Source organism: Diuraphis noxia, unplaced genomic scaffold (genome assembly GCF_037042655.1).
Source record: "Diuraphis noxia isolate RWA-SAM2 unplaced genomic scaffold, SU_Dnox_SAM2 contig0002, whole genome shotgun sequence".
Taxonomy (NCBI): Eukaryota; Metazoa; Arthropoda; class Insecta; order Hemiptera; family Aphididae; genus Diuraphis; species Diuraphis noxia.
The window spans coordinates 78,252,320-78,279,184 of record NW_028301712.1 but is presented as its reverse complement, the minus strand read 5'-3'; the positions used below and the strand labels follow the sequence as shown (position 1 = coordinate 78,279,184).

At 36.0% G+C, this 26,865-nt stretch overlaps 2 protein-coding genes across 7 annotated transcripts in view; one reads left to right on the top strand and one right to left on the bottom strand.

The window, feature by feature from the left end:
* Positions 1-1,210, bottom strand: part of LOC149058959 (NIF3-like protein 1) — a 115,763-nt gene extending 114,553 nt beyond the window's left edge. The window contains exon 1 of the mRNA XM_089218513.1: positions 1,144-1,210. Within this exon, the coding sequence (XP_089074639.1) occupies positions 1,144-1,204 (61 nt within the window). The 5' untranslated portion in view covers positions 1,205-1,210. The remainder of the gene's footprint in view (positions 1-1,143) is intronic.
* The window catches only part of LOC107169308 (uncharacterized), an 87,260-nt gene that overhangs the window by 41,510 nt on the left and 18,885 nt on the right, over positions 1-26,865 (top strand). For 2 of the 6 annotated variants that reach the window (XM_089221759.1, XM_089221758.1), the window contains exons 1-5: positions 1,299-1,504; positions 17,182-17,399; positions 17,750-17,941; positions 18,333-18,491; positions 24,710-25,385. In XM_089221759.1, coding sequence (XP_089077885.1) covers positions 1,459-1,504; positions 17,182-17,399; positions 17,750-17,941; positions 18,333-18,491; positions 24,710-25,385 — 1,291 coding nt within the window. In that variant the 5' untranslated portion in view covers positions 1,299-1,458. Of the gene's footprint in view, positions 1-1,298; positions 1,505-15,004; positions 15,557-16,412; positions 16,731-17,181; positions 17,400-17,749; positions 17,942-18,332; positions 18,492-24,709; positions 25,386-26,865 lie in introns of those variants that run through there. The other 4 variants (XM_015519018.2, XM_015519019.2, XM_015519017.2 and 1 more) reach the window with 3 other exon arrangements.

The window sequence follows — 26,865 nt, the reverse complement described above, 5'->3', positions numbered from 1 at the left end:
CAGTTCTTGTATTCATCTTTGAAGCTTAAAAATTAATTTTACTCAATAATTCAGGACGCGCTATTTTCTGTTGAGTAATATTTATGTGGAGATATAGTCTATATTATAATATGTGATCCCACCGGAGAGACAAATAAGAAAGGTGTTATACTATTGTGGGTAAATCTCTTTTTAGTAATATTGATCTAATATTTTATATTATATTATATCGGTTTGACTGATAAAGTTAATTCGAAAGCTGCAGTTGTACGCATAATACAACGATGAGTATAATATGTGTTGTTATTTTAAGCATACCTACGCGGACAGCCGTAACTGGGATGCTCATAATAATATATATATATAACATGCACAAAAAGAATTTATGAGATTAACAAAAAAAAAAAGGAAACGGTCGTGGAGGGGAGGGTGAGATGCGTACGTATTACGGCCAACCGCATATGTAATATACACTTATCGAAATATTCAAATATATAATGTCGGGCGGCGGCGGGGTGCAACGACGGGAAGAAGTTAGCGAAAAAACCAAATGCGCGAGACAATAGCATAAAATATATTATAATAGTGAGAGAGTGTGGCGAGAGAGAGAGAGAGAGAGAGAGAGATGAGAGAGGAAAAAAATAATCTCCCAACCGTGGTTAAGTCTGGTCCTGTCGCGCTCCGGAGTCTGGCGAGTGTATAAATAAATAAATAAATATAAGTACAGAGTCTTACGTGTGTGTGTGTGTGTGTTGCATGTGTGCGCGCTTCGGTTATATTATATTATTATCGGGAGTGAGACCGGCCGGCCGTCTGGGGAGGAGTGGCGCGCGCGCGATCTGCGAGAAGAACTGGTTCAAGATTCGTTGCACCGACGAAAAAAATATAAACACCGTCTACATGACAGTTTGCGTTTCGATGCAACGCAAGTACAACCAGTTCGCAAATATTACTATTATTATTATTATTTTCGGTCAGATCTTCGCACGCGCGCGCGAGTGTGTGCGTGTGTCGTTTGTGTGCAGTGCGCGCGCGATCGCGTGTGTGTCTCTATATAATATTGTCTGCGCCCATTAATAGTCATAGATAGTAATAGGCCCGTCGCCGTTGATATAGTATCAAATCAAATTTTATCTGACGGTATTAAATTTTTGTTTTACCAACCGTCGTCGTCGCAAGTGCCCGCAGTGCGTCTCCCGGTGCAAGGTGTCCCGTTTTTTGGCATACTGCTCGCGTTAGGTTAGGTTATTCGTTCCGACGGCCGGCGATTTTTTTATTCCTTTTTTTTATAATCTTTTTTTAAATTAAATTTTTTTAACCACCGGTGACCAATTATCGGTTGGTCCACGATTTCGGGCAGCCCATGGTGACGACCGTCGTATACGACCGACCGACGAGTATTATCGTGAGACGCACCCCTGACCGATCGACCGACCGACCACTACTATCACGACGGCGGCAGTCGCGTGTCCCCGTGCCATGACCTGCCAGTTTCCGGTCCGGCCTCATCCACTACCGTTGCAGGGTAAGCTATATAATATAAGCCACGAGATTGAGTCAATTATTTCGTGCCGGTTCAAACCGATTTTTCTTTAGTTTTTATCGTTATTTGGCCTAAACAGCGATCATAAGAATGGATGCTATTGGACAACCTAAAAAAAATATGCAAAATCATAAACTTCCTAACCCAAGTAATAACACTTCTCCATTATATCGAGACTTTTTTCTTCTCTAATTTGGCGTCTTGTGTCCTGCGATATTATAAAGCATATTTAAAAAAATTATTGTGACGATTATACCGTCCCATCGACGACGTGCTACGCGACGCCGGCGCTATTTATATGCAACCATATAAGTTAGGCCATATTATTATTATTATTTTATACATTGTATTAACGTGCGCCTCTCTATGATAAAAATTCAACACGAGTTGTACAAATTCTTAAACTATACAATATTATTATTACGTACTAGTTTTATTTTTTGTATGACGTGCATTTATTATATTTTTTTTCTCGTGAAATTTTAGTGTACATCTCTGTGAATACCGTGTAAGCGACATCGCCATCGCTATTATAGTGCATTACAATCATTATATTATGCCGATAAGGATTTCTTAGCACGTTATTTACAAAATATATTCTCACAGTCGGTAATATGTAAGCTAAACCTGTGTACAATCGATAAAAAAAAAATAATTAAAACCTCTGCATTTCTAAAAAAAATATTTAAAATCATTTAAACCTAATTATTGTTTTGACTATAATAGTGAACAGTGAAGAATTTTTTTTTCTAATACATCAAAATAAAACACACCATTATGGCATTATATGGTATTCAATATACAATCAAACATTTGTTACTGAATACATATTTAGATGCATGCATATTTTTATCGTGGTTCGAAACGATTATACGCTCATTGACGTATCGATTGCAAATATACGATAACATAAACCCCATGCACATCCTACCTACATCATATTTGTATGCAGTAGTTTTGGTCACGAATTTTTTTTATTTTCGAATTTTTCTATGTTATTGATTTACATCGAAAATAGTAGTAAAACTAGTTATACTAGTCAAAATAACGGTACTCTAAGTAGTTCGTGAGCTAAGAAATAAATTCAATCTTCGGATCGTTGTTAGAAACAATTTTATAGATTTATTTTTTTATGAAAGCAAAAACATAACACTCGGCATTGTGATCATTGGGTGTTGTTTTATTTTTTTTCATTTTTTAAATTTTTAGTAGATTTATTTTTTTTTGCGTGAATAGGAAATATTATGATGTGTACATACCGAAAATATCATTAATGCCATATTCAAAAAAATGTTATTGTCATTTGTTTCAAATTGAAATAGATTTATGATGTCTCAAAATATCCGAATAATATTATAAAATATCGTGTTGTGGTACCTGTAAAGCGATTTCTCATACAAAGGTTTATACTACCAACTCTAAATCACATGGGTCACTGAAATCGAGAGTTGGTAGTATAAAGCAATGAAAGTTCTACAAAAAAAAAAAAAAAATACAAAACACTCAATATCAACGAATCCATGCAGCGTTTAAAATAAAGATAAAAAATAACAAAATAAAGTCGTGCTTTTGTATACAATTCGTATAAATTCGTTGGCTTTGAATTTTAAAATACCTCTATATATATATATATATATATGTATATAGTATGTATAACGCCCAAGTACCTATAAATGAAAATAATATAATTTCGACGCAAAAATGAATATTATTTGTTCATCGATTTCGCCACAACCGTATATAATATAATAGCGCGTTGTTTGCTCTTGTTCTATAAAACGGCCATCTCTGAGCTTAAAACCAAAACGTATTATCCGTAAAATCCGTAAAATCACGCATGCATTGTATATACACTTCGTGTACTCCACCCTCTCCTAGTCCTCTGACGCCACCACTAATAACAATATATAGGTATGAGAGGATTTATATATATATCGTATCGAGTTACGCGTCGTTTGCATATAATATGTCCTTAACGATTTTGTCAGTCTGGCGGGGACTTGAAGGTTCATCCGGAAAATGGCGATACTCTTTTATGCGTATATACATATAGTAATGTATAATATATAATATATATATAGTAGCAGCCTTTTTCCCGGGGGAATTCCTTAAAAACAACCGACGAAATTAAACTACCCCGCCACCGTAAAAGGCGGCGCGAACGTCGTTCGGTAGGAATTTTAAATCATCATCGGTCTGGATAAATGTATATACTGCACGTCGTGATACTATTGTTCCATTTACACTATTAGTGAGTTACATAATATATACCTATATAATTTCCTTAGGACTGTGCAAGGGTATATTGTGTACGTAAAAATCATCAACGTTATAAAAATTCCGTATGATGTATGTGAGGTGTGTATATATTATTATACTATATTATCAGTGCGAAGTCTGTTATGGATTTTTATCGGGTTTATCGGGTTCACAACTTGTTCGCCCGGACCTAGGTATATGCCATATGGCTATAATATACCTACATAATATTATTTTGTTTTGCAATACGTTGTGCACCTTAACCATTTTAGTTATTCCGATCTAAGCTCTTCAATAGTTCGAAGAGTATTTACTGTATAGATCGTCATTATTTTACCGTAAACTATTGTATCGACCGATCGATCTCAATAGATCTTGACAATAGTTTGATAACAAGTTATTATGCTATACCAGCCATATTATAATATATTTTGAATTTTGTCGAGGTTTTATGTTCGGAGACAGACTCACTTTATTATTTTGAAATTATTAAAACACCCAATCTCGAGAACTAAAACGTCGGCTCTCGTATACTTCAAACGACAAGGGCTCGTTGATAATTCGATTTTCTGATGGTAATAATTATCGTAGGTATGTGTATGTATAGTATATTATGCTATATTATAATGCATACCTACCTATAATATAAGTGTTGACGGCTCTTCAATTTTTCGACATCAGCGTTTTCGCATCGGTATTAGTATAGCATTTTCTCAATATAGTCGGTTGAATACATTACAATTTATTGTTTTGCGTGTAGAATAATATAGTCAAAAATTATTATATGTGTATTTTATTGTATTCTACGCATATCTAATGGATTATAATATGTACAACGATATTATCATGTAATATTCTTATTACTGCTATATCGCGTGTATTGTATTTATGATATACTATTATCACATCGTTTTCTATATCCAGAAAATAGGTCTGTTTTTTTTCATTAAAATGTGGCTGTGGCTCGTATATTATTTTCGTAACTTTCCTGTATATTCTATACGACTTTAAAAATATCAAAAAATTATCGCTAAAAAGTGAATTTGCAATCAATACAACATTATGTTATGTACAAATGTACAATGTACGCAATATATTGTATATACATATATTATGTGCTGCATTCTAATGCTTAAGATTTTTGATTCGTTCAGAAATGAATAATAAAAAAAATTGAAAACAAACAATATAAGTAAACACTCTGCGTGTCGCGGCCATAACTGCACATATCCCGATGGTAGATAACAAGCAAATTATGCATATCTGCAGTTAGAGTTGTGTATGAAATCTGAAACTTTGACACGATAACTTTACTTATATAAACCGTATACACACACCGCGTGCGGCATATTGATTCACATCGGAGTGCATCGAGGTTAAATTATTTTGAGCACGGTGGCTCAATTTATTGCAGTGAGTGTGGGTTCAAATACCACACCGAGTATTATATACGAGTACTATTTAGTGTATGTAATATTATTGTCATTTAATTCTCGGTTAATTTCCTAGCATTACATCCTCCTTCGCCCCACAGTTCAAAATAGAATTTGTTCTCACAAGATCCCCATTAGTGATTGGGATGTCTCGACTTGCTCAGATTCGGGTATAAACGAATAGTCAAGCTTAACATTTGAAACGTATTTGGGTCTCTGTCGTCCAAAAATATTATCATCCATATACCAAATCCGCCCACGATGTTCTCCGATGTTCCGAATCCGACGACGACCGCGAACTCTTGCAGTGCAAATATATTTCTCATGTCGAACTATATATAGTCCGCAAAGGTCTCAAGGACAGTAATGGTTATTCAATAAATCGTATATTCCCAGACACCGTGTGTTTGTCCGCTGCCGGCTGAGGTTCTTTGCAAATAAGATGTACTGATTATATAACTACTGACGTGGGTGGGTCACGTTAGTAGATTGTGGGTAGTTTGTCACCGTATTCGTCGATTTCGGTATATGTATTATATATATATGTGTGTGTGTGTGTGTGTGTGTGTGTGTGTGTGTGTGTGTGTGTGTGTGTGTGTGTGTGTGTGTGTGTGTGTGTGTGTGTGTGTGTGTGTGTGTGTGTGTGTGTGTGTGTGTGTGTGTGTGTGTGTGTGTGTGTGTGTGTGTGTGTGTGTGTGTGTGTGTGTGTGTGTGTGTGTGTGTGTGTGTGTGTGTGTGTGTGTGTGTGTGTGTGTGTGTGTGTGTGTGTGTATATATACAGCACTTGTTGCTGTGTGGAGTCGGTGTTCATAATAATAATTAGCAGACCGCGTATCCCGATGACGTCAAAGTCGATTAGACGCGGGCACGCGAGCGTGACGTTTAATATACATAGCAGGTACAGTCGTACAGATACAGCTCGAAATAACGGGTGATTTTTTAAACATGCCCACCTAACTTTTAATTTTAATAGAATAATTAATCGAATTCTGATTTTAAGTATAATACCTAAAGACTATATTTTTAAATGTATTTGTTGTACTTACTTTTTTACTACCTAAAGAGTGCCTTGAGGAGCTATACTAGCTTTTATTTAGCAAATAATAATTCCCCTTTCTACTGAACATTTTTTAATGGACGAATTTGTTCAAAATTTTGTTGTAGGTATCTGATTCAAAATTTAAATGAGTAGTTTCTGAGTTATTAAAAGTAATTTATATTAAGGTTATAAAGTTGATACTTAAAACTGGTTTTATAAAAATAAAATCTATATATGTAATATGTTGTTTATTAAATGTAGAATTTATTATACTTTGATCGTTTTTACAAACTATTTGTATTGATAAATAATAGTAATAAGTAATTAATAACGTTTTAAGATCGTCTAAGCTCCCTACTACTTAACTGTATACTGAATAGGACCGGAAATTATGTTTAAGGACATAAGGTACATATTATGGGTAGCAGTTGCCTACACGGAGTTTATTGTGATGATTTGAGTTTATTTATATAATAATAATAATATAAAAATCTATGAGTTAAAAAAATAAACTATAATTTTTTAACCGAGCCTCGTGTTCAAAGCCTCTAAGTTATTATAGCGAAGTATATACTCGTACGTTGTGCCCCCTGAACGACCTGTACTACATAGTATGTTGGAACATTTTTACAAGCGAATATGTTTGTGGATTTACCTTTCGTGTTTATTAAAATATACACTCTGATTTGTCCCGATTAGATTAATAACATATTTTACCAATTTCTTAAGATGTGATGTCGACACAGTTCAAGCATAATATAATTACACGTTAGGTAACAAAACAAACACATTTCGTATACTATATTTTAATAATAATAATAGTATTAATAATAAACATCAGTACCTACCTAAAACATTTTTTTGTTACTATTATTCTTTTTAGTGTTTCGTACAAATTACAGTTTCATCCTAATGTATAAGCATACTCTTAAAAATAATTTTATTTAATCATAATATTATTTTAATCGATTCACAACATATTTTACACTCCTATGATAAAAAGTATTTAAGTAATCGATTTTTCCATGTTTAACTTTTCAACCGACCTCAAATAAATATCCAACAGCATAACGTTTCCGGATATCAAAATTCAAAATATAAATATAAAAATTATTATAGATAGGTATATAGATGATATCAGAGTGGTGTTTATTTTCTCTCTCCAACCTACGTGCAAGTGCCTAACATAGAAACAATTTGTGTTTAATAAAATCAATTTGTGTGTTGTTAGCTTTTAATTTTAATATTAGAGGGATTAAATAAACTCAAAGGTAGTAATATTATCTGTGGCATGTCAACTGACAACTAGCCTGCCAAAGCCTTTTGTTCATCAAATTTCACTCAAAACTCCCAAGACAGATTTTTTAACATTATCATATTCTTCACACTAACATTTTAATTTCAATTCTATTCTTGAGGTTAATGCAGCACCAGATTTTGTTTTAGATTAATATTAGGTATTTAGGTATTTTAGATGTTCTTATTTTGGTTATCTAATGTTATAACAACATAATTTAGTTATACCGTTGTGATAACATAATATGTTTAGTTTTTAACTACTAATATCTACTCAACTTAATTAAAAGTTGAATAATAGAACACTATTTTAATGATTTTTCTTACCAAAAAAAGACACTCATTAAATTGAAGCTTGATATCTGTTGTGAATAAATGATATTATTACTTATAAGTTTAATTATAAGTCAACCAGCTCTAACATTTAAGGATAATTCTAACAACAGAAAATCTGCTGAACGTAAAATTGATAGGTTGCGTAGAGGTCAAATACTAAATACAGAAAATAAATATAGTGTGCTGCGTTGACATCCTATTTTGTGCAATTTTATTTTTATCTTGTTTTAAAAAAATTCAAATTTTTATTCATTTTTTTTTTTTTTTTTGAGCATATAAAGATCTGCGTGTTATTTTAATCTTTCTATATAATAGTTATTGTACCTATATTATACATTGACAGATGATAATCCTTTTTACACAACGATGTACAAACCTGTGTGCACAAATAATCTATTTTAATTCATTTAATATTATTATTATTATTCAGGATACAATACCGTATATCCAGGGAGTCTATTGTAGGATTGTTTTTTTTTTTTTTAGCGTGAATGAATGAATTTATATTATTATTTTAACGTTAATATTATTATACAGTGAATAGTAAAATACATGATAATAATAAACATGTACAATCAGATGGGATATTTTTTATACAATTTTCAAATATTTATTCATTATTCGTTATATTAAGCCTGACTAAAATAAGTTACAATTTTATATGCTGCACTGTCGGTGTATTCATTTCTATAGGTATTTCGTTGCAGTTCGTATCAATATTTATTTAGGTACATGAATTATTATTATTATTATTATTATATACTTATAATAATCATTTGTTAAATAATTCATTTCACTTTATACTTTTTCTTTTTCTCCGTAATGAGTATTTCAATATTCTTTCTACCTTTATTTTAATTATTTATGATTATTTTTATCTTACAGCACTACGGTCTTAGCTAAAACCTATTTATAAAATAAATTGCTTTTATAATTTTCCAATCTTACCTATAATATAGGTATTCTATTTTTTCATATGTTTTGAAGTGTCTTCTAGTGTTAAAAATACCTATATATACGCACGTTCCAGAGACTATTATTTTTGTATACCAACACGGCTACACAGTAATAACACACATAAGTTTAAATATATTTTTCGTAAAATATTGTTCACAAAAATCTACACAAATTATGTATTTACACATTAATACATGAATTGTTTGGATACAATTTTAAAAAAAGAAGTAATTAACTAGATTTCCATGACAACATTGAATTATGAAGGTATTTTATATATTTTTTTTGTTCGGAACGTATGCAGTAAATAATAAATATCATGGCAGAAATTGTTCAATTCTCAGGCACAAAATCAATTAAGAAATGTATACCAAATAAATAATAAAAAAACATTTAAATTATCAATATTAAAAAAAAAAAAAAAAAAATGTTATCAAGGTATGCCGACGTATAAAATAAATGAATAATATTGTATAAGCAAAAATAGAACCGATGAAGTCGACACGTTCACAAAATAAATGTTATATATATATATATTATATAGGTATCTAGTTAGTAGGTATATATTATGCGGTATCCGTATCCTGTGTGTATTGTAAAAACGGCGGTGACTACCGAGTACATGATGTGATGTATTATATGCGTATTTAAGCGACACGACAACTGGTGTAAACGGGACAGTGATTTTCCCCGGGGCATTTCACCCTTTATTTTTGCCTTTTTTCGTACCGGACACCTTAAAGATGCCCGCGGGGGTGTTTTCCCGGAAAACACAAACAAATCTTGACCTGTTGTACCGAAACCCGTCGACAGCAGACGCCTCTCCGCTTTCCCAGTGTTTTTATTATTTCTCCGTCAATGTGCATTTTTATTATTATTATTCTTATGATTTTCTTTTTTTTTTCACATTTCTTCTCCACACCTTCCTTCTCAATTTCACAGAAATAAACCGATGACGAGCGATTGATACGTGGTATGAGCGGCAATAATAATATAAACACCAAGGTACCTAATTATTATAATACATATTTTATTATATAATTATGTCATTAATTGTTATCATTATAAATAATGTTGTCTTTGTTTTCGTGCGCGTCGTCTGCCGCGTCACGCACGGAATCGTTTAACAATAAAACATCTCATCCGATGTTGAATTTCATTGGTGGACAAAGACTACGATATAAAAAAAAAATACCTTCGCCCAAATAGTATTATACCCCCGTAGATATAATAAATATTTAATATTGTACTTTATACGTCCGAACAACGAAAACGTTCCGACACACGATTTTTGGTATTACAGTCGTCGCTGAATATATGTTATGCGTTTATATTTTTCGAATTAAATATGAGGTTTCACGATTTACATCCGCATATATATATATATATATATATAACATAATAATAATAATAATAGATTTTAAATCCGTATAAACACGCGTGAGACTGGTATGGAAATTGTAACGCCAATCGGGCGGTACATGTCGCGCCGAGAATATTATTATTATTATATTTTATGTTTGTCTATATTTGCGTAGAGCGTGTACGGTTATTACACTACTACCTATATACATGTATACATATATAATATAATATGATAGTCATTTTGTTCGCCATTCTTCCTAGTGAATGCTATTTAAACGCGAATAGATCGTATGCATACATAGAGGTGCTGCTAATAAAAATCACCGCTGACCTGTTTAAAAACAAATTTTTTCACGTTATTTTTTCTGCAACTCTCTAAACTTGTGAATTTCCAGTTTTAACTCACCGTCATATGGACAATCTAATTTATGTGTGTGTGAGTTTATATATATTATTATTATAATATACGCAATCAGCGGTTAAAACTTTTAACATAACAAACGTTTAAGACTAACCACCACCGCGTGTTGTTATTCGCACAACAAGTGCAGTCGGTGTGGTATAATAATAATATAATAACAGTACCTAGATTATAATATTATAATTATAATTTTAATGTTGTTACACCGTGTATTTTGGGTTGGCTTTAGTTATGAACTTACACGTGTTAATGTGTGAAGTGAAGTCGATATATCATAATATTGTATCATACAATATCACTGTAGCTATACAGAACCGATCACGTTCAATCCGAAAGATGGACGTAAAGAAAAAACAGCAACAAAATTATGCGAAAGAATACAATGGCTTCATGAAATGCTTTTCCGTTTATACGAAAAAATACCCTCTCGTGAATTTTGCGTGTTGATCGTTTGCAGTGAAAGCATTTTATTTTTTTTTTCTACTCTTATAAACAAGCCACCTCGAGCGTCGTTCGCTCGCACGCGATCATTTCGGACAGGTCAAAAGTCACGTCGAAAATCTCACGGAGGCCCGCTCCTTTATTATACTTTCGGGAGCAGATTCTGTCGGTTTTCTTTAACCATTTCAAAACCCCAAATTATAGTGTTTTATTTACGTAATAATGATACGATGGCCACGTAGTAGGTATTCTATTATTATAAAGTAAACTAAATGCTTATATTGTGATATTGTGTACCTACTGAAGTACTTCTCACCCTTGTAGAAGGTAAGCTATTATGAATAAAATAGCTATATTGGGTGGAGTTACAATGTTAAGTACAAAATGTGAAAATCCTTTATTTAATAGTATTTTTTTTTTCAAGCGGTATCTCTCTGCCTTATTACTTATCACGAAAGGAAAACTTTTAATTGTTTTTTTTTCTCTAAGCCCGTTTTTAAAGTTAGAGTTTTCCAAAATTCAGCTTTCGCGTTAAATAAAAATTAGGTCTGGATAAGCCCTTTAAATTAACACTTTACAATCTTATTAAGAAATATATTTAATTAAAAAATTAATATCACCTGTAGGTATTGTAACCTAGGTACCTATACTATCATTTTAACATATCATTGCTGTTACATTAAATACTAACTATTGATCTTATACATGATACTTCCGTGAATAAAAAATTTCGGACTCCTTGAAAACCAAGATAGGTGTTAAATGATTCTATAATTATTGTTTGAAAAATGTTTAATGATTAGCTTGTTAATTATAAAAAATTTTTAATTTAATAGGTGGCTCATTAATAAATTAGAAATAGTCAAGAATGTGTTACTGCGTAATAATGTTTTGATGCAATATAAAGAACAAAAATGAAAATTTATTTATCTGCGTTTTAGAACGAGTCACACAACGCCGAACGTTTTTCTCTAATTATTGATTTTTCTACACCCTCCTTTACAATTTTGTAACGTATAAACCGGAAGAACTGATTTTGAATATTTATTACGTCCCTGTATTCTTTTGACGAATTCTGTTAAACATAGTTTTGTTTTTTAATCAAAAGTAAGAATTTTAATTTAAAAACGTGGAAACATATTTAAACGTAGATAACTATACAGTTTTGTATATGTATATATATATGTATTAAGCAATACCTACTTCATCAACACTGCTATATAAAGTTTTTTTGTAATTAAATAAATACCGACTACGGGGTATACTAAGAGTTGAGTACCGAATTATTTCAAACTAATATTAATTCTTGCTGTTTCGATTATAGTGTCGCTTAAAAAAAATTAATAATAATTACAACAACAACGTGGTCCCGGCGGCGGCGCTCGCACTAATCGTTTCTCAATATACCTATCGAGTGTAAAGAGTATTGCCATTTGCCACGCGCGACCGAAATGTCAGATGGCGATTATTCTCCGTTGTATTTTGGTCAAAGTCTTGGCCCAACGGATCGTATATAAATTATGTAACACGTAGTTTTATTGTCCAACAATTATTTTCAGTTGTTATTAATATAGGCAAATAATAACTTTATATTTTATATAATAGTACCTATGATCGATATCCAGTATTCCAATATGTACGCATAATAATAATAATTTATAGGTAAGTGACGCCCTGTAAATTATTAGTACCTTATCGTCTTCCGGATGTCTCACAACATGCGTCGTGTGATTTTTTGCTTTCGTGAAAAAAAAACTTTCGAGTCGCACGCGTATGTATACTTGTGCGTGTATATATATATATGCATGTGTACCGAGTTTAACGGTTGCGGTAAGTTTTTACTTTCATCCTGACAGGGTCAGGTGTTGGAGCGGCGCCGCGCCGCGGGGATGTATCCTCTGCCGCCGTCGTCGCCTTCGCCTGCATCTCCGTCAGTCGCCGTTTAATGTTGACCGCTTTTAACGGGTCATTAAAATCTGCAAAATTTAAACGTCTAATGGTTCGTGCACCGTTTTTAAATCGCCCTTTAATCGGGTGACGAAACGTCCGCGTGTTTCTGAAGTTCACGTGCAGAATATTGGCCGTGACGTAGTGCACAATTCACTCGCGCGCCAATTTAGCGCAACGCAATTTATGTAATATTAAAAAGTTTGACCGCTTAAAGGCATTCCGCCGTGTTGTATCGCGGTGTTTTCGCTTTCGTCCAAATGGTTTCCGCGTTCGTGTTATTTATTTGTTTACCGTTTTCGTTTTGTACATTATTACAGTAATATATTTGTAATATTTTGTGATCCGAGGTGAAGTATTTGCCGATTATATAGGTGACATATCACGTAAATTATAAATACGTGTCTATATATAGATGATACGAACGAATCGTCGCTGCATCAGTGTGTTGTGGCCTTACGCCAATGCACACGAGCGTACCTACCTGAGACCTTTATAATATGATATATAGGTACTCGTGAATATATATGTTTTATATATATAACAATACGAGACGTGGCAATAAATCATCGTACGGGCGGCGGTTACCGATCAAGGATTTACGGAATAATATTTTAAGCGTCGCGGGAGAAGAGAGAAAAACGGCAGCATAAAAGGCTTTTTACCCGCCGCGCCACCACCACCACCACACCGCCACCACCATCCCTATATACATATTATATATACCTGCCAACGTCGACGACGACGACGACGACGACGACGAGGCTTGGGCCGCTCGCGCTACATATAATATAGGCCGGAGCGCTGCCGATCCGCGGCGTCGGTGGTGGCGGTTTTTCTAGAGAAAATCTGGGTAGGTTTACATTTTTTTTTACAGCCTCCCTACCCGCCGCCGACTCTTTTCTCTTCCGCCGCCACCGTTACCACTCGCTCTGATCACGGCGCGCGTGGGCCCTCAGCTTCCGACCCGCGTTCGGTATTGATTCGGCGCTCATAAATTACATTTGCCTAGTAAAATGAGAGAACGACACCGCCGCCACCACCGCTCTGTCATTGGTCGTGTGTAGGAAGCGGGGTGAGACGGCGGTGCGAGCGCGGTGGCGACGACGACGAAGAAGGAAGCGGTGGCAGTGCCGTATATATATATATGTATAGGCCCGGCGGACGGGAACGAATAACCGTATTCCTCCGCCGCCGCCCGTACACAGTACAAACACACAGACACACACACAGACACACACGTGCATATAAATTATAAACGCGCGCGGGCGAAAACGAGCGGTGGCGTATATATACGCACGCGGTGCGTGTGCGAAGGGGACGAAAAACGCCGAAGTGCTCGATACCCCGGGGGTAGTAAGGTGCGCGGATGAACGAGAACGGTGGCTAGGTGGATGGTGTGAGTTGTGGGTGGGCGGGGAGCGGGGGGGGGGGTGGAGCGGTCGGAGGGATTCCCGGGGATCCTGTGCGAGTGGGGACCAAAACGGAATGAAAGTTGAATAACAATGTTCACTATTTATAGTAGTGTGTTAAAACGAATTAAATTTTTTAGCGGCGGCACATGCGCGACGGCCTAAGCGGGGTGGTGGCGGCGGCACGGGGGGCGGCCGCTTTCGCGTATAGGGCGCGCGGACGAATTTAATGATTTTTTTCTCTTTTGCTTTTATCCCCCCACGCCCGCCGTTACACTCTCTCACTCGAGCGCGCGGCGCACTCCCACTCCGTCGTCGCTCCGTCGTCGGCGCGCTCTGCTCCCTTATCAAGGGGTTGCCGCCTACTCCCCCGCGCCCGAGCCACTGGATGGACGATGTGGAGGGCGGGCGCGGTGCGAATTCCGGTTACAAACGCCCGCCGTGGCGCGCGGAGTGCCGTGCTGCGGCGGAGGGGCGGGTGGGCGGACCGGGCCGGGTAGGCCGGGTGGGTGGGGGACCCACTCTCTCTCATTAAACTGTACGAATATGCAATTTTACTTTCTCGGTTTTTACCCCCTAGTAGTTTATTGCTAGTCATGTTTTTGAGTTGTCTATAGTTCCGCCGCGCGGGCTCTCGTCAACCGCATCATCTCCGTCGCAACCGCCGCGGGCACGCACGCGATTCGCACGCACTACCATATATTACACACAACTCGCGACATCGACGATCACCATCATAATTATTATCACCGACGACAATTATTATTATTGTTTTATTATTATTATTATTATTATTTTACACTTTAAAAGAAAAAAAAAACAAATTACACGCGACAATCACGAAGTTATACACACGCGTAATTAAAAAATACTTACTAATTTATCTATTAATTAATTAATTAATTAATTAATTACCGGTGATGGAAAAAAATTAATTTACTCATTTACCGTACGGATAATTTTTTTTTCTCTCCTCGTAAGTCAATAGTGCACCATCGAAATTATATACCTATCAAATAAGTTATCCACACAAATCGCACACATGTCGTATATTCTCCGCATGCCTGCGGCGGCCGTGTACCGGTCACCGATGACGAGATCTCATTCGACCACCGGACAATAATATAGGTAAGTCATCTCGGTAGATCGATAACAGAGTATTGCAGTAATTTACGTCGAATATTAATTATTATATTATATTATTGAAAAAACCGTTTACTCGACATTAAATATCAGACATTTTTCGTATGATTAAATAATATTATTATAATAATACGATGATCGAAGTCAGCACAAACAATCGTAGTCGTAGTCGCAGTAATTGCATTATCGTGGCATAAGTAGACACCCGCGGGCGTGCTACAATATTATTACGAAGATATTACGAGATATTCTATTATGTGCAACGTATGGCGGCAAAAGTCCGCGTGTTTATCAGCGCACTTATCGCTTACCGACGCGAATTTCGTCGCCGTCTTCGCAGTCGCGGACGTGTAGTGGCCGTCGGACGTGGTGTGTATCGGGCGAGAGCGCGGCGCGCGGCGTCGGCGGTGGCACGCGTGTACACGCCGCGTGTGTGTGGCCGAACACCGGCCGCCGGTTGTATGAATGGGCGCCCCTGTCCTGTGCCGCCGCCACCGCCACCCCACCCGTACGCACAACGTGTACACACTCACACGCGTTCGTTCGTTCGCGCGCCCGCCCGCTCGTCCACTCGCGCGGACCACACGGTGTCGCCGCCTGCCCACCTGTTCGCGGTACGGCACGGTATATTGTACGGTCGGCGACGGACGAAACGCGCGCGAAAAGAGGGTGAACCCCCTCCGACCTCCAGCCCCCCTAAGGACGGCCTCGTGACCGCCAACGCTCCTCCACGCGCGTGAGATGATGACGACCGTCTCGGAGATGACCCCCCCCCACACCACACGCTCAGCGATCCGTCACCGTTTTCGACGCGCCATTCTGACGGCACGCGTGCTCAGCGTTTTTCTTTGGAAATGCGCGCGTGTATTTTACCCAACGCCACTGTCGACGGGCTTGTTTTTGTTATTGTTGTTGTTATTGTTGCCGTTGTTGTGGCTGTTGTTGCTGTTATCACCGCATTTCGCTCTCATCGCGCGTGTCCTCGCGCCCCGACCGGCGAGTAGGAAAACACGCGGGAAAATATTTGCTCCATAGCAGTACGGCGTCGCAGTTCTCTTGGCGCACACCGAAAAGTATTACTCAATAAAGTATAATAATATCAGACGCCCAATAATAATTGGCCTTAGATATCATGTCGATTTTTACATCGCCGTCACCGGTAAATTATAATTTAGCAGTTTACAACTATAATATTACGTAATAATAGGTTTAATAGAATTAATATAATAGTTATTAAGTATTAAAAATTTATATGCGCAGGGACGTTTAATTATTAAAAACGGTTATTATACGTTGGCTAGGTTTTAGTTTTACAGTTTTCTTGTCGTCGACATGTTCGTTATTAATTGCCACGCCTATGCGCATAATATAATATGCGGTGAATGGATGATGGGTCAGAGTTGTATTTGAAAAACGCGTATACTATAATATGACATTCATAAATATGTATTATACGTAATAATTTGTATTTTATTAATAGAATTCGCGTGACCCCGAGTTACGATGAGAAAACGTCGCGCGCTTGGCATATTATTTTAGCGCGGGTCGTGTATTTTGAACTGTCTATAACGTCGTCTCGTTTTTTGCGTTTGTTTTGAACATGAAAACAGGCGGGACAGTGTCGACCGAAGCCCACCGCGTGATGGGCGACCTGCAGCATTTCTGTCTGCGCTGGAACAACTACCAGAACAGCATCACCACAGCGTTCGAGAATCTGAGGGACGACGAGGACTTCATCGACGTGACGCTGGCATGCGACGGCAAGAGCCTAAAGGCCCACCGGGTGGTCCTGTCCGCGTGCAGCCCATATTTTCGGGAACTGTTGAAAGTGAGTATAATGTGCAAGCTCCAAACATTAATATTTTTGGGGGGTCTATTCACGAAACCGAAAAGTTTTCATCAACATTTTATGTACCGGATATAGGTTTAATGTACATATTATTATTATTGTTAATTCGAAGAAAGTTAAAACTTTCATTTAATCCAATTTCAAAACAAACGATTTTAAAAGTAAATTTTTCGTCTTCGAGCTATAGATAAATTTCGTCAGCGTGCCTTCATTTCCCCCTATATATAGCTGATAAATATCAATCAATAAATAATAATAAAAAAAGTGTGATCACGTGGTTAAGACTGCAGTAGATTATGATTTATGTTTGACCCTTTTTTGTTGCTCAGAGTACGCCGTGCAAACACCCCGTGATCGTGTTGCAAGACGTCGTTTTCGATGACTTGCAAGCGCTCGTCGAGTTCATCTACCACGGCGAAGTAAACGTCCACCAGAGGAACTTGAGCTCGTTCCTGAAGACCGCCGAAGTTCTCAGGGTCAGTGGCCTCACCCAACCGTCCGATTCCGCAACCACCAATGACGTGAGTATAATACACGACAGTATAATATTATATATTATTTATTTAGCTTAGTATGATCTTAATATGTATTAGAAATTAGAGTAGCATTTTATCGATGTTAGGTACCCATTTAAACGGATTTTATGCACTCGAATTTTCGGAGACGTTTTTAGGATTTTCCGTTCTAGATTCAATTTATTGTTTGTCTGCCATGACGCACGTTTTAAAACTATCTTAACAATATTATATCACAGGGCCGCGTATAGTCTTCTGAAATATTTTTTTTTCTCGACGTTTGAAGTCCTGTTTTTCAAGATAGCAGCCCATTTATATGTATATTATGTTTACATTATTAATCATCATTCCAATATTATAACGATAATAATATGTAAACGGGTCCGCTTGTTTTTAGCATTCCGCGAGGCAGTCTTCCGAGACACCACCCGCGGAAAACTCGTTCCTGCAGTCGTTCGCCACACAAGCGTCCGAGGGCAGAGTGTCACCACAGGTCAGACAGAGGAAAGGTTTTCCGCAACAATCGCCGTCGTCCATACCTTCACCGCGGTCAAAGGTAAGTCCATTTCCGTTTTCACGTTTATTTTTTAATACTTTAAAAGGATAGAGAGTAGTGTTTCCGATTATATAAATTGTCCGCGGACAATATATTATATAAGATAGATATAGATGAACGCATAATAGGTAACAACACGTTATATTATATACAGCTAAGAGATGTCTATTAACTCTATTACGTCATGGTGATCGTTGTCTATATACCTACGCTATATCCACCTATCGTCTAAATTCACTTAACTATATTTTTCGAAGTTATATTCAATTAATATGCGAGTCTATTTAATTTGAATACTGCAGTACTGCAATAAAATATTATAATAATTATTGGCCATCGTCTCGGATTTTTAAGTAACTCGAAAACAAGAGATTAAATGTTTTTTATGTCGAGGACCAAAAATCACTATAAATTCAGGTATTATGTATTTAATTATTATTAGAGAATTCTATGTATAAGACAGCGATATTCTCAGTGTCAATTTTGATAAGGTATTAAATTCGCATCAAATATCACGTCATACTCACACATTATTGGCGACGATTATCTACAAAATGAGACTTTACAACGATAAATGCGTCTCTTTTCGAGTTTACCTTGTATAAACTCCACAATGATTATATCTATTACATATAACATAATAAATAATAATATATTCATATTATTCGTATTCCGTATCATATAGATAACACATACGTAATAATATGTGCGTCTTGACGAATATTTCATTATTTCTATGACGATATATTATAATATTAAAAAATCAATATTCAATAATATCTCATAATATGGTTTTCTGCTCGGTGCTACGCGGTTTTTCATTCATAATAATAAACAATAATAAATTATTGTGAATGTGTTGGCGTTTATATTATTATTGTCCTTGTCGGTGCTGCCAAGATAATTATAATATAGGACGTGCAGAAAACAAACATTATCATCGTAATACTACGCGACGTACCTCGTGTGTTGCATATTTGTTAAATCTTTAGAAACTATTGTATATATACGATGTTCCCATTGGCAAAATGCATTTCCGCGTACCCTACTTGGTATATATTTATAAAACAAACAATGAGACGTGTTTTTCTTTTCGTTTGAGGATTTTTCTTACCCGTACGTTTGTTTTGAATAAATAATGCTTCGGCCGTGACCCTGTAGTATGTAGGTGGTAGGATCTACAATATAACTTAAACTCAATAATATAATATGCACAATGCACATACACATGCATGCATGTACGACATGACAGAAACTTCCGCAACGCTGCAGCAGCTAAAGCCAACAGTTGTTTATTTAATATAACATTTTCTCTATGGTTTTAAAATTATATTCCTTTGATGATGACATTTTTTTTTTTGTCAAACCGATAGTATCACAATTGCATATTATTTTGAGGTGAACGATATATAATATTATATTCATTATTTATAAGATAAATCACACGGTAGTGCCCCCCCCCCCCCCATTCATATCGAACTACTTTGATTTATATAAAAAAAACTAATGGTAAAGGGATTCACCCCCTACATCCCTTCGGATAAGTTTCCGATGCGATTTAATACAATATGATATGATATATAATAAATGATATATAGAGTATACGTCAGCTATTAATAATTATTTATAATAATAACACACAAATTACTATACCGGATGACAAACTATATATGTCGAACGCTCTTAGCCCATATTGATACATATACCTATATATATGGTCTGTGCGTCACCTATATACTAATATAGGTACTCTACCTTCATTTATGTTGCCAAGTATCAATCTTACTATAGAAAGAGATGGCTAATACCTGTCCATAATATGATAGGACAAAAAACATAATGTGTATGCTATTTGTTTTTTAAATAGGTTTTAGAACTTTTTAACTTATCGTTTTCTTTCTCTTGCTATTTTAATGTGTATAAATGGATTAACTTGTATGCTATTTCGATATTTTTATCTTCCAATGTGGCCTCGGGATCCTTCTCTATCTGCTTTTAGTCCATTTCTTTATAGGTTAATGAATTACCCCAACCATCCCGAATATTCCAGCAACATCATAAATATAATTTAGGCACATGATAGCTCGTTGTAATTACAGCCTAAGTTCCATCTTACAGAGGCTAATAAGTAGAGTAAGTAACAAAAACAAAAATCGTTAAATAGAATTACATAAATTCGGTTATGGATTTCCATAATATTTCGTTAAAATTCGTATAGTGCCAAAGTTACACTGAAAATTGTTTTTATTTATAGGTACGAATAGGTAAAATATAATATAAAATAAACTACTTATAAATAGCGACCGAATTGAGTGAAGATATTATATAGTAAATTGCTTCCATAATATCTTAGTGACCTTATATTTATCGATATCTATTTTATATTTAAATAATGTTATTCATATTTATTGGTGGAAAAGCCGAAAGTTTATCGCTATAATCTTTATGATATTGATGGGATATCGATGACTATACGCGTATATTACGACTTTCATGCGTAATATTTTAGTAATTCGTTTGCGTGCTACATGTTTATACAAACTGGATTAATATATATATGATAAAATAACATTTAATATTATTATTATTATTATTATTATTTACTCTATTTATAGTTAAAAAAATAAAATATTTTTCATTATTCTTTATAAATTAACCTAACGAAAAATATTTTTAACAACTTAATGCACTTAATTATAATATACCCACCCATATTATTCATTCAATTGAAAACTATCATTTTTGGAGTACGGTGATTGTCGCCTCCTTGTGATGGCCCTTTGGGTATAATGCTAAATATCTATCATAAGCATAACAATAATAAATCTACTGGGCTTAATTAACTACAAAAAAATTGATACTTAAAATGTATTGGGCGCAATTTACAATTTGTTCCCTTCGTGGGGCGAAATTTACGTTTGCCCATAAAATACTACGTTCAAATCCAGTGGTGAATAAGGTGACCTTTTGTTATTTACGACTTTAAATGATATTTAGATATACATATAATTTTATGCTATACAGTTGTATTAAAGCGTATAAGAAAGAGTGATTTCGTAGCAGTCTGCAGTTTACGATTTCAAAGGGTCGTCGTCGTCGGAACAAAACTACTGTTTCGATATGTCACGACAAGGCCTGCGTGTATAACAAGAGGTCTGCGGTGGGGAAAGAGTTTGAGGAGTCTTTAAATGGTGCATTATCAAATGCCCACTACCGGAAGCGTTGGCGATATTTGTACTAGGATTTAAATGTCACTTGAATATCGCGTTTACTACGACGTGTTAAAGTCAACCCCACGCGATCTGCTGGAGCGAATAGGCGTTCTAAATGCGCGTAAATAATACCCTAGGGGGGATATTATTACAATAAAATAATATTCATGTCATATGATCTCCATAATGCTTTTAGTTGACTTTCGACCAGCAAAAGCGAAAATGCGCGGCGACGTGATTGTATTTGTAAGCGTTTGCCCATTTTTGTACGACGACGGAAACAACGGTTTAACCGTTGAAAGACAAATATTAAATCGCGAGAAAAAAACTCGAGCAATAAAAATAAACATTGCGAGTAAAACTCGTTGCGGGTTGCTTGCTGTAGCGGTGGGATGGCGTTCCGCAAAAAAACGAAAATATATACTACATTATATGTATACACACACACACACACACGTGTTGATGTATGAAAAGAGACGATATTCGCGTAAAGCGAACGAAACGGTTAACAAAAGCGGTGGTGCGCGTCGGAGGAGAATATTATGGAAAAAAAACTAATGTGTGAAAAGAAGAAAAAAAATCCGAGAGAATATTTTCTGGCCGACGAAACGTTCAAAAGTCTGTAGAGTTCGTGTAAACAGTTAACAGTGCCTGCCGTTTTCTTTTGTTATTTTACGACTCTTTAGTGGAATCTCAGTAAACAAAAACAAACTTCTCATAATAATTATTATTTTCCTCCATCGTTATTTGTATTATAGGTACCTATACCAATGACCGGATAAAATGAGTGAAACAAGACATAAGATGATGTTACGGAATTTCTCGTTTATTACGCCGTAGTCGTCGTGTTTATTTATTTAATTTATTTTGCGCCCTCTAAACTGTGAATGATCAGATTCGGCAGACGGTAATAAAATATTTGTTAGACAATGTCCCAAAGTTCGCTGTACATACAATCATTATTTCCATTGTCCCGGTTGATGTGCGAAACTGGTCGACTTTCGATTTTCATTTACGACCGAACTTAAATTCGTCATTTTAATATATATGTATAATATTATTACCGTTTATAAAATGTACGTATATATACGTCGTGGCCTGTTTCATTTCGTATTTCAATATTGACGGACTATGCAAAGTTTTAGCGAACGTAGCGCGTGAAGTGTTGTTCCGGCATTGCAAGCAAAGTAAATCACCGGATTTTCTCGGACGCGGAAATGGCGCCAGAATAAATAAAAACAAACGCGTATTATATAATGTCTAAATATCTTTTAGGATTTACTGCGCATTAGCTGTGCGCCATTATCCGTTCACAAAAGTTTAACACAAATTATAGTTTATAATCATAATCCGTACATAAACACGCGCGTATTATAGGTACAAAACAAAAAACGCCGGTAACGGATACGATGATGAGGGGGTGTGGAGGTGATAAAGCGATGAGGCCGTGTTTTTTTATTTTTTACGTAATAATTCTAATATTCTATATAATGTATATATTATATTATTATAATACATTTTATTGCGCTTACAACATTATAACATAACCTATAAGCTTGTTATTCATGTTATCCGGCAATAGAACGTCACGCACGATATAATATATAAACCTCTCATACATTTATTATAATATATATTATTATTACTGATATTGGGTTCAACATACAAACATTTTTTTTTGAAAATCATCCCTCCTCCCTATTGAACAACCCTTGAATCCACAACCCTCCTGCATTGGTCGTACGTATGTGAATTATCGATTCCAGTAAAAACCTGTATTGGCAACGATTATTTTAAAGATCACAAGAGTATATACCTGGCACCTGCATAATGAATTATCTACCATTAAAACATTCAAGTATGACATAAAATTGGCAACGGCGAAGCCGCATGAATCATGACTTACCTAACCTAACCTCTGCGGGCACGCTTTCGATGGCGAAAGTCAAGAACATTAAATTACAATGGCTACATCGACATCCGCACTCAGAGGGGACCAGCACCCCTCTCCTATCATATACAGTTACTATTTAATAGATAGGATAGGTTCACTCTATATAAGTATAATATTAATAAACTATTAAGTAGTAGGTAATTATATTAGCGATGCTGAAAATCCGTTATATATTATTATCGAAAAATATATTATTAACAATCAAAATTTTAGAGCCCTTGCAGCTACGTGTTTATCACTACGTTTTCAGCCGTTTAGAACGCGCATTAAGTATAAGTAAAGTATAGTTAACAGACCAATTTGGAGTGATGATTTATAAAATAATAAAACGTTCAAAACGTTGTGTGGATAATACTATGATAGTATTATTATACGAAAGAAACTTATACCCTCAACCACATGCATGTATATTGTATAAATAGCCAATAGGCGATGGGAGGTAAAGCGGTGCAGATATTTTATCATATCATTATTCATGAATAATTGTATTTTTCGTGTACGAAATTTGTTTGATGTATTATTTATAATATGACATATTATTACATCGCTCCATGCTGCAGAGTTAAAGAGAGTACGGTGGCGTTTTTTTCTCTTTGGTGTGCATCACACACATATCCTATAAAATATATCGACCTCTGTCATCAGGACTATTGCAATGTTCAATATAATATGACTTTAGGCAAAGTATACGTTAGCAAATTATCATGGAATAGTGCCCATCACAGACTTAAAATTTTGAACTTACCTAACCTAACCTCTCCTACTTGAAATATTGAACTTCAAGGTCCCTTCACCATCCTATACGACGAGTTACGATATCACGTTCCCTCTGCAGTTCCATCCTGCAATACCTAGTACGTATCAGTAGTTCATGGTATGATGCTCGTCTTTCTAATAAATATAACAACTCTCTATAGCGCTTTGTGGAAATACTTTTGCTCTTCTCATTAAACTTATTCCTATAATTATTGAGCTTTGTGCTGGTTTGTAGTAATAAATAATAATAATAAAATACAATTAGGTAACAAAATATTGTGTTTGGTTTGTCGCAGGAAAACTCTCCGATACCGTTAAAACGCAACAACAAGACTTCGTCGAATCCGGCCTCGGGCGGGGGTGGCGGTGGCGCCATGCCCACTGGCGGCGGAGGCATGGACCTGTCCGAGAGGACGTCTCAACACAGTCCCAGCTCCGCGGGCAGCCGGCCCAACTGCATCGACGACGACGACGCGGGTGAACGTTCGGACGGTGGCCTCAGCGGTGTCGTCGGCAGCAACGGCCACAGCAACGGACATCAACCGCACAACCACCACCTCCACCACCAACAGCAGCAACAGCTCCACGACGAACCTCCGATGGACTATTCGCGGACGCACCAACACCACCAACAGCAGCAACAGCAACAGCTGCCACCCAACGCCCTGCAACAGCTGCAGGACACGGCGCAGAACCTGATGATGTCCCGTCGGTCGCCCACCGAAGTCAAGACCGAGCCGATGGACACCGCGTCCGCGGCTGCCGTCAACAATAGCGGCAGCGCGTACGCGGACGATAGTAACGACTCGGCGGCTGACTTTACGGGTGTCCACCCGGCCATCGGCATGTCCGAACCGGACGACACGTCCTACCAAAGCCACCACTCGTATCTGGACAGCAAGTTCTTTGCGGCCGCTGGCGCCTCGTTCAACTTCAGTATGGCTGCCGCCATGGCCGCAGATTCGTTAGCGGGCAAGTACAACACACGATTGTTTATAGAACTATATTATTATATTGAACCGACTCGGACGCGCCGTTATGGGTTTATCTGTAATGGGTTCACAAAATGTTGGCTCATCGTTTTTAAATAATTATCCGATGATAACATTTAAACGACTATATATATATAAATGCAATTCGTCAGACTCTTTTGATTTTTCACAATCATTTGGTACTAATTTGAATATCGATTTCTGCGATTTCTTACTGACATAATTTTATCGATTAGGATGAAATTAATAGTTATTGATACATAATAATATGTCCCGTAATCAGTTCAAACGACAACATTGTGTCATGCAAAAAAATCTGTTTAATGATAATTTGTTCTATATACAATATAATACAGTTTTCGATTTTCACTTAACCGGTTATTAATACCAACCATATTATACTTATATAAAGTTTAATATTAATGGTAGTTGGACCAAGGTGAAAATGTATTTGTAAAGTAAAAAAGCTCACTCTTCTTCTCCCTAATACCTACTAGGTATTTATTTTTATTGTTATAATTATTGTGCGCATTAGTAATTTCAATTTTCGTCTCTCTATTGCTTTGTCTCCATTCGTATCTCTATATATAGATATATCTATTATTAGATCGTTGCCAATTTTTGCACAAAATTTCGGGACGTCAGACGCCTGTGTACTATTTTTATATCTCGTGGAGCACACGAACCGCCGCCGAGACCGGTTTCCAGAAATTCCGTAGGTGAAAATTTGCCAGTGTACAATGAGACGACGTGTACTTACGGCAGTGTGTTTAATACATATAATATATTAATATATATATATATATGTGCACTGGTAGGAGGTGGTAATCTCCGCCGCCGCCGAATATAAAATTTATCCTACTAAACTCTTCTAGCGGCGCGCGTGTACGTCTACGTATTAGACGAGTTACACCTATATTTCCATGTACATTCGTGTGGGCCACGACGTGGTCAACCTTATGTATACTAAGCATACGTCTGCAGTCATATATACGTATACATATTATTATATTTATAATATTTCATAGGTAGGTTAAGTGTCTATAACCTACGATTGGGCCATAAATACGTTTTTATTTTTTATTTTTTAAAAACCGGATTAGTATTTTTCTCCATCGGTTCATAAGCGTATACGCGGGTTGTGGGTAAGACTATATTATACTTACTATTATATAGATATAATATATACCTATACCCGCGAGCGCACCTATTTGTAACGAATATATTATGTTCATACGTCACTTGCGAATAATATCATATTTTAATAATATAATATATGTCGCTGCTGTGACTGACTCTCTCGTGTATTATGCTAATAAACGCATAATAGGTATCTCCTATTGTATCGTAGGATGGTGTTTATAATATGGGTACACACTACGATTATACTAGAATATATATCACTGAAACGCGAATATCGATATAGTACAATATTGGTATATATAATAATAATCATCGTA